At 38.5% G+C, this 9,789-nt stretch overlaps 1 protein-coding gene across 1 annotated transcript in view; it reads left to right on the top strand.

Moving 5' to 3' along the window:
• Nucleotides 1–9,789, top strand: part of Dnajc2 (DnaJ heat shock protein family (Hsp40) member C2) — a 31,497-nt gene that overhangs the window by 11,773 nt on the left and 9,935 nt on the right. The window contains exons 4-9 of the mRNA XM_010637046.3: nucleotides 4,522–4,620; nucleotides 6,352–6,493; nucleotides 7,735–7,815; nucleotides 8,759–8,824; nucleotides 9,287–9,378; nucleotides 9,480–9,601. Of these exons, the coding sequence (XP_010635348.1) occupies nucleotides 4,522–4,620; nucleotides 6,352–6,493; nucleotides 7,735–7,815; nucleotides 8,759–8,824; nucleotides 9,287–9,378; nucleotides 9,480–9,601 (602 nt within the window). The remainder of the gene's footprint in view (nucleotides 1–4,521; nucleotides 4,621–6,351; nucleotides 6,494–7,734; nucleotides 7,816–8,758; nucleotides 8,825–9,286; nucleotides 9,379–9,479; nucleotides 9,602–9,789) is intronic.

The following is a 9,789-nucleotide window of genomic DNA, read 5'->3' as shown; positions in this document are numbered from 1 at the left end:
TTGTGTGTGTGTGTGTGTGTGTGTGTGTGTGTGTTTGGGAGGGATCAAGCTTGGGACCTTGCTCTTGGGAGGCAGGTGGCAGCACCTTTTAGCTAAATCCCCGGCCCTCTTTACCCTTTTTTAAAAAATTGAGTAACGTGTTCCCCTGACTCTAGGAGCAGTGTGTAAGTAGGATAGTGTAACCCCCCCGCTAATATACATAAAGTGACAGAAGATGCTTAGGCAGACAAATCAGTATAGGAAAAATAGTGCACCCTAGAGGAGACTACAGGTTGAGCCTCCTCTCAGTTGGGATGTGCCTCTCTCAGGCTTTGTCTTTAGGTTCAAATGGCAACTAACTTGCTTTCAAATTAGATATGAAGACACTAGTAGGAAGAGATAAGCATAAGTAGAAGAAATAAGCAGAAATTGTATGAAAACTAAACATGAGAGCAGACTTTAAAATCGTACAGGCTGATGTACAGTTAGAAAACACAGGAGAGGGCTGGGGAGTTACCTTAGTGGTTCGGCCGCTTGTCTTGCAAGTGCAAGGACCCGAGTTCGATTCCCAATACCAAAAAAAGAAAAGACAAGACAAGAGCACTTGGCTAGAAAAGAGCAAGAGGCCAACTGACCATGAGATATGTTCCCATGATTCTGATGGAAGAAAAAAAGGAGATGCTACATTTCCCCGCAAGAAATCAGAATCAGTGCAACAGAAACAGTGTCAAATAAAGAAGAAACTAACCTGATTTTTTAAAATTCTTTGTCTAGCGATGGGGAGTACGCATAGGCAAGTGGCTTAGGGTCCACTAGTGAGCACACTCTTGGGAGTGCTAAGAAAGCACCTTGACAACAAACACAGAGCATTCGCAGCTTCTGGGCAGCGGCCCAGCATCTGCAGGGTTGGTCTGTGCTACAGCATGCTTCTGAGCTGCCGGGCATAATCTGATTCTTGAGGTTCTAGGCCTGACAGTTGGTTCTCAAAGATTCTGTGAGCTCTCTCCGATAACGTTTCATGAGCCGCTTCCTGCTTCACCCTGCTAGAATTCAAAAATTTGTCTTTTCCAGTGTTAGCAGGGCAGTGGCTCCTGGACCTAACAGAAGTAAAATCCTCGACTTGAGGAAAACAGACCTACTTGTCACAGTGCTGAACCTTTGCAGGATCTGTAGAAATGTCTCCGTGTAGTATAAAAGATTTACACAAAGTGGTCATAGCAGCCTTGCTCAAAATGTCCATCATTGGGAAGCCGCTCAGATGTTTACTGACAGGAAAGTGGATACACAAAACTGCTGTTTTTGGTTCAGTGGAATCTTAACAATAAAGAAGAACGAATTGCCAGTCTACCTAGGAATGTAGATGATTCTCAGAACACGATGTTGAAAGAAGCCCCACAGGAAGACACTCTATAGGTTTTACCTGATAGAGTTCAGAAGTGGTTTGTGGTAAATAAGAAAGTGGTTGCCTCAGTGGTAGGGGATGGGAAGAGAGTATGAAGGAACTGTGGCCAAAATTGTCATTTGGATGTTCCAGTAGTTGTATGGGTGTATTTAATTGTCAGTTTGTTGAACTGAGTACTTAAAATTTAAGCATTTTATCCTTAGAAGTTTTATCTCAGTTAAATGAAAATACATGTGATTAAATAAACAAAAGAATCACTTGAGGTATTAGATACACCCTTCTAGGCCTAGGTAAAAATGAATCATTTTATAAAAGTAGGATCATTGTCTATCAGAATGTAAAGGGGTTGGGCATAGTGGTTCACATTTGTCATCAGCACTGGGAGGCTGAAGCAGCAGGATTGCAAGTTTAAAAAGTTGAAAAGTTCACACAGCTCAGTGTGAAGGCCCAGGATTCAATCCCCTGCACCACACGCGCACACATAAACAAAACTTAAAGGAAGATGGAGGAAGGAAATAGATTTTTTTAAATACCAAAAAGTAAGAATAAAAAAAAAAAATGATGAAATATACATAGACAAGATAAATACCATTTCAGAAGATACTCTTTCCCCATAGGTATTGGGGATTGAACCCAGGGCCTTGAATATGCGAGACAAGCACTTCAGTGCTGAGATACATCCCTAGGGCCTTTTAAAAATGTTTATTTCATTTTCAGACAGGGTCTTGCCAGGTGGCCCATGCTGGCCTTGAATGTTTGACCCTCATGAGCCAGCCTACTGAGTGGCAGGGCTGTGCCAGAATAATAGCAAAAGATAGTTTTTATTGAGACTCCTATTATATGCAGTGAATTTAAACGTTTCAGTAAAACTGATTTTTTTTAAAAATTGAAAAGGAAAATTTTAATTACTAAAGAATCATTAAAAACCATTTTTTAGGCCCAGGTATATTTTCTGATGAATTATTTCAGTTATTAAATGAATTGTAAATACCTGCAAACATAAACTGCTTTGGAACAACTTACTTTGTGAAGTTAATAAAATCCAAATATGAAAACTTAACAAAGAACTCAAAAAATTACAACTAAATATGATTCATGCTGGGTGTGGTGACAGATGCCTGTAACCCCAGGACTTGGGAGGCTGAGACAGGAAGACTGCTGTGAGTTCAAGGCTAGCCTAAGCTATACAGTGAGTTCAAGGCCAGCAAGATCCTGTCTCAGAAAGCGCACACTCTTTGATTCATGAATGCAGTGAAAAATATCTCAATAAAATACGAATTGAGTTTAATAGTTCATTAAAAGGTTGGTGTTGGGGGAACAGGTAGAGTTTCAGTAATACAACCTGGGAAATATATTAATATAGCTAATCTGTTGTATTCATTCCTTTTTTATTAGAATCTTGAAAAGAAATTCCCTTTGATATTTAAGGCCCTCAAGCAGCAAAGTTTTAGCTGTATAGCAAAAATGCTATTTCTGTTAAAATCCACGGGGGAAATTAACCTGCCCCTTTTATTTTTTAATTTTTGGTTTTTGAGACAGTGTCTCACTATGTAGTTCAGACTGGCCTTGAGCTGTAGCCCAGGCTAGCTTCCCAAGTGCCTCGGCCTCCCATGTGCTGGGATTAGAGGTATGCACCACCACACCTGACAACCTGCCATGATTTTTAAAGCTACTTTGGAATTGAGAGTCAGTGAGTTATTAGGAAGATAGAAAGAAATATATTATTTATAGGTAATGTGAGAACCAGAAGTGGTTATATGCAAGAAAAATGTACAGATACTAGGTTTTGAAAGTTATAGTCAAATATAGAGAAACGTATAGTCATTTTAAAGATAATTCTTGGTCAGAATAAGTAATCAAAAGTCCTTGCATAATTTACTGTGAAAAGGAGACATCACACATCAGTGCAGTGTGGAAAGGGCTTTCATACTAAGATTTTGAAAAATGATATTTAAGTACTTTCTTGACTACATTTAAGTTATGAAAAGGATTAAAATGGTTTTTAGCTATGGAAAATAGAAGCAAAATTACAAGTATTTTAAGTACTGACAGAAACTGAAGGAAGTGAGCACTGAGTATAGACATGGTACTTAGGTTAAGCATGAGCAACAGGAAACTGCAGCTAAGGAGAGGCAAGAAGCAAACAGGCTGAAGAGTCAGACTGGCTTGGAGCCTGCCTGGGCTGGTACTTCGAGCAGGTTGCAGGACTTGTGCTTGCTTAGCTTCTGTGTCCCTCGGTTTCCTCATAGGGTTATTGGGATAATAGGCCCGCGGAAGTGATAATGAATGCTCACTGAGTACTAATGAGGAGCCATTATTATATTGTAAAGTGACACAAACCAAGACAGCCCTCCTACTCTCCTCAGCAGATAAAGGATGAATGAAACAAAACATGGCTGAGTACCAGTGATCACAAATCTAAAGAGTTAGACTCAGTGCTAGTGAACCTGTGGTGAGTGGCAAGTTCCCATAAGGGAATGAAGGGGTGTAACTTGTAGGGTAGAAATTATTCCTACATTTTTATACACTGATTTCTGTAAATTTATCCTAAGAAAGAGTCATAAATACAGGGGGAATTCTGTCCAAAATTATTCAAATTGATTTTATTTATAACTGTAAAAACTTGAAAGCAAAGAGAAATACTAAAATTAGAATAAATTTACTTGAAACATGGTATTAAGTCATTGAAAAGAAAGTTTTGAAATTTGCAAGATAAAAAGAAAAATGACAGATGATAGGTTAAAAAAGCAGAACGTGTGTGTGTGTGTGTGTGTGTGTTGTGTGTGTGTGTGTGTGTGTGTGTGTGTGTGTGTGTGTGTGTGTGTGTGTGTGTAGCGTGTGCATCTGCTGAGGATGGAAACTTGGACCTCAGGCCCTCCAGGCAAGCATTCTAACCCTGAGCTATGTCGCCAGCACACCTAAATTATTAAAGCACATGGGTATTTGTCTTTGGGCGCTGGCACTTCAGCTAATAAGATAATGACTTCAGTTGCTCTGTAGTTTTCATATTTAATAAGCACATATTTTACTGTGGGAGAAGAATTTTAAAATTAGCTTTATGATTTTAGAGATAGCCTGTATTTAGCTCATGCTTAGTTCTAGTTTTGTGCCTAAAGTGACCAATCAGACTCATTTTGTAGATAAAGCAATGGTTTTAAAACATCACCCAGACAAACGGAAAGCAGCTGGTGAACCAATAAAAGAAGGGGACAATGATTATTTCACCTGCATAACTAAAGGTAAGAAGTACTTTCCAGTCAGGAATTTCTAATACTACAGTGATTTTTATGTTTTGATTATTAGGGTTGAGTTTCCAGTGTGTGATATGCTTCATGTAACCATCCGTGACATTTATTATTATTAGCCTGTTAGTAATACAGAATAGTGAGTGAGGTTCACATAGGGAAATTGGTACATACATGTAACTTTTTAAAAATTAAATAATTGAATTTATTGGTACATTTTAGGGATACAGTACAGTTACATTCATTATTGGGATCTTGTACCTCTACATGACAGGTCTTGGTTCTCATTTTTTCCCCTTGTCCCTGCCCTCCCTTCACCCTCTCCTCCCCTCCCCATTTACAAACACTTTATTTCCATCTGTTCATTTTCTCCATACATGTAACTTAACTGGATCATTTTTAATCCTTTTACCTTCCTCTTCATCTTCTCCTATCTTCCCTTAGTCCCCTGCCCCATCTCTAAAAGTATGCTTTCTGGTTTCTTGTCATCCCTCCCTTCTTCTATTCATTTATTTATATTTTAGGTTTCTCATGTAGCAGCAAATGTGTCCCATGATGTTGAACAGTCATGTAGGTTATTTGTACTAATTCCCCATAGTCTCACTGTACAAAGTGAGGCTCTGCCTGCTAGGATTGAAATGGCAACCTTGGCAGTTTGTTAGAATCTCCAGTCTTGCTTCAGACCCACTGGTTAGCATCTGCATTTTAACAAAAGCCCAAGTACAATGCCTGGCGAGCCTTTTAGAGCTTTCAGTGACATAAACAGCCTACCTGTCACTACTTTCAGTGACATAAACAGCCTACGTGTCACTACCTACCACCGTGGCACATGCCCCGTAGATTTGCCACACTGTCCAGGTGATTCTTACCGGAAGCTTATTTTACACTTAATTCGTAGGAGTATTATATTTAGCAATCGATTTTCTTTTTAGAACTAACCTGTTTCCCAGATGTTTTGCTCTTTTAAATTGATTGGGGAGAGAAGTGCAGCTCAATAATAGAGCTCTTGCCTAGCATGTTAGCAGCCCCTGAGTGCAGTCTCTAGCACCACTGTAAAAAATGGCATTGTTGAGCACACCCCACAGCTGTCAGCTGCTACTTATATAGTCATATCTTCGTTAAGCAAATTAATATAAGTGACTACCATATCTAAACATTTCTTAAATGTGATTTTACATTTTGATGTTTTTTTTTTTTTTTTTTTTAATTTTGTGGTGGTTGTGGCAATAGAATTAACATTTGCTAGGCAGGCAGGCAGGCAGTCTAGCACCTAGCCACATTCCCAGCACTTTACCGCTGTTTCGTTTTTTTCTGGTATTGGAGATCGAACTCAGGATCTTGTGCTTGCCTGGCAAGTGTGGTCCACTGAACTAAGTAAATCCCCGGCCTTAACACTGCTTTTTAAACAATTAACATCTATACAAATTTTTCAGACTTGCCTGTCCAGCCCTTAACACAGTGCTCAAAGAGCTCACCTTTTAGAACCTTGGGATCACCATTTGTCTGGAAGTTTCTTCCTCGGTATCATCTGCTTTCTTCAGTAATTATTTTTTAAAAATTGTTTCATCACTTGCTAATAGAAGAAGTTGTTAAGCCCAGTTATATCCAGTAGTGCTAGAGCTGTCGTTACCTAAATTTAATATTCCCCACACCAAAAACTCACAAAATTAACTTCTCATTGAAGAAAATAGGTAAACTTACTGGGTGTAATCTTTTTGTTCTCAGCTTATGAAATGTTATCTGATCCAGTGAAAAGACGAGCATTTAACAGTGTAGATCCTACTTTTGATAATTCAGTTCCATCTAAAAGTGAAGCAAAGGACAATTTCTTTGAAGTGTTTTCCCCGGTGTTTGAAAGGAATTCCAGGTGAGTTAAAGTCCCTGTTGGTCATCATACCCAGTTGGCTTGCTTTGTGTAGTCTTCTAGACTCCTGCTGTTTTCCTCTGGCAGCCTGAGACTCTACCTCCTCTTCTCTGTGACATTCAGCACTTCTAGTGAGCTCACTGTTCCTGTTTTGCACCCCAAACAGAAGTCCTGCCTTAGTGAAATTCCTTTACAATTTATGGAATGTTTTTCTTTTAAATTTCCTTTGGGAAAAAATAATGTATGGCTTTATATAGTGTGATACCAATCATTGGGTGACAGTACATTCCCTTTTATGTGCTAATTTTATCAGTAGGTATACAATTTGGCTCATTATAACTAAGAAAAGCTTTTGATTTTTATTTTTTGAACATATAATTATTACAAGACTTCTCTGACAGAATGATTCATAGTTGAGATTAAAGCATATGTATCTTGTTTTGTTAAAGTGTGTTTGAAAATAGTGCATCCAGTATGGCTGTTACAGTCTGCTTTTCAGTTCCATCTGCTGGCCGTGTCCCTGAGGGTGTGTCTTGTGGCACATGGCGATCCCTGGAGAGCTGGAAACATGCATGCCTGAGTCTCCCTGCAGATTCTCACTTGTTAGTCTGAATACCTGTGGGTTTTTTAATGCTGCCAGGTGATTCTCCTGTATTGCTGGATTTGCAGACCCCTCTGACTAGCATGTTGGTGCAGCTCAGTATTTCCTCTGCCCTTTCCCTTTGAGTTTGTTTACAGCCGTGTGGAAGACGTTATAAAGACGCAGTATGTTGTGCATGCTTGTAGTGATTTCATAGGGCAGAAAACATGGGTTGGTAGCAGCTTGAGGGTCCTCTCCGGAGGTCATGGATGAGGTGCAAAGGCTGGGGTCTGGCTCTGAGCAGAAAGGGGGTGGTGATGTGGGGTGGGGACCTGCTGGCTCTGTCAGGAGCACTATTGAACAGGCAAGGCCTGCAGGCTGCGGCAGGAGTAGTGGCCCTGGGAAGAAGCTACCTGCCATTTGTCCTGCCTGCCTTAGCAGCTGCTGTGTCGTTATGCTTCATGGAACTAAAGATAACCTGGCGGTTGAAGACTGTTATGATGTCTTGTTACCCGCAGCCCTCTCGCCCTTGCATTGTTTAACAGCACTCCTCACCTTCCCTCTTCATCTTTCAGTTACAGATATTATAGGGTATGAAGGTTGGAAGGGATTACTAAAAACTTCTATGTAAAATTTAGTCAGATTTTCCTTTTTAATATTTCAGGTGGTCAAATAAAAAAAATGTCCCTAAACTTGGTGATACAAATTCATCATTTGAAGATGTAGATGCATTTTATTCTTTTTGGTAAGTGAATATTTTGTGCTGCTGTCATTATTTAAAGGGGTAAGTAGTCAACAAGTACTTGGTTGTTCATAAATTAATTGAAGGATGAATAAATTTCAGAACCTTTAGTGAACAAAAGTACTCTGTTCAGAAATGAGTGATGGTTTTCACATAATACTGTTTGTCTTTGGTGTATTATTAAGACTTTTATGGCTTTTTTTTTCAATCTTTTCTATTTATGAGATTGGATACCAAGCACATTAGCAATTTTTAAAAGAAAATTGAGCAATCATTTGAATTCTGTGAAAATTAAAAATAATTGAGTAAGACAGTGCCTTTTGTAGCTGGGGAAGCATAAAATTATTATAGGAGAAGAATTAAGTTCTGTCAGTTGCAATTGCTCTTAGTTTCAAACAATACAGACCAGAACAAAGTAACCATAAGTAACCATTACTAGAATTACCTTGCAGCTTGACAGACCAGTGAAAGTGAAGACAGAGATAACTTCAGCAAGTTCCTGGCAAGAGAGAAGTCTAAGAAAGAAAGGCCAGCAGGGAGGGTGATGCGGGTGCTTTACGGTTTTATACCAAATACAGTCACTGTCTTTTTACAAAAGAAGACAGCAGTGAAGCTGGGTGTGGTAGCACAGGCCTGTAATCCCAGCACTCGGGAGGCTGAGGCAAGAGGATCTCTGTGAGTTCGAGACCACCCTGGGCTACATAATGAGTTCCAGGTCAGTCTCAACTACACAGTGAGACCCTGTCTCAAAAAACCAAAAAAAAAAAAAAAAGACAGCAGTGAGGACCTGAGCACAGTGGTAGCCCAAAGGTGTAGGAAGGGACCAGACCTGTCCAGACAGATTCATCTCCTTGTCACTACTGTAGTTGAGAATTGTCTCTAACTTAATTTTAAAAGGAATTGCTTTTCATTTGTTCTGCCTTGACTTTATTTCTGTCTGTATTAGGTATAATTTTGATTCTTGGAGAGAATTTTCTTATTTAGATGAAGAAGAAAAAGAAAAAGCAGAATGGTATGTATGCAAATCATTAATAAAGAAACATTTATTTGGTTCACTGGTATTTCTGATCATATAAAAACGTCACATACATACTTTTATATTTCCTCTATTTAGTTAAGTATTTTGATGCAGTATCTTGAAATCTTTTCTCACAAGTTAAGCTAGCTGACACCAAATCAGTAACTGACTCATTATGCTTTAGAATTTACAGGGAATATAATCATCATAATAGCTCAGCTCAGCAAATTCTTCTCTTGGATGAGTAATCTTGGTTTTATTTTAGTTTTTTCTGAGTGTGTAGGGAAATTCTTATGAACAGCTAGCCAGAATAATAAATAGAAGCACCCTTTAATGTTAATGTGGCGTAGCATTTTCACTTCTCTGACCTTATCTGCATGTAATTTATAAAATAGTAACATTTTCAGTCATACCAACTTATAAGTTGATCTGTTTCCAATATTCTCTATTTTATAGTCGTGATGAGAGAAGATGGATTGAAAAGCAGAACAGAGCAACAAGGGCACAAAGGAAAAAGGAAGAAATGAACCGAATAAGAACATTAGTTGGTAAGTATAATTAACGCTTTTACAATTAATTTTCTGCAATAAATTTTTAAAAGTTTTTCAAATGTTAGAAATTCAAAAGATTAATGTATTTGTTTTGGTAGACAATGCTTATAGCTGTGATCCAAGGATAAAAAAATTTAAGGAAGAAGAAAAAGCCAAGAAAGAAGCAGAAAAGAAAGCAAAAGCAGAAGCAAAACGGAAGGAGCAAGAAGCTAAAGAAAAAGTAATATATGAAGTTGGGCTTTACATGTTCTTTAATCTTTAGACCTGATTTTTTAAATCTATACTTTGGAAGCAGAGTTCATTGCTTTTGTGAGTCTTGACCAGTTGGTACAGTTGCTAGATGTTCCTTAGCAGCAAATTATTGAGCAAAAATAGGAAGACATAAATTCTTTTACTTTGGTGCTTATT

Source organism: Fukomys damarensis, unplaced genomic scaffold (assembly GCF_012274545.1).
Source record: "Fukomys damarensis isolate Sample0158 unplaced genomic scaffold, DMR_v1.0_HiC HiC_scaffold_4, whole genome shotgun sequence".
Lineage (NCBI taxonomy): Eukaryota > Metazoa > Chordata > Mammalia > Rodentia > Bathyergidae > Fukomys > Fukomys damarensis.
This window is presented reverse-complemented; position numbering and strand designations above follow the sequence as displayed.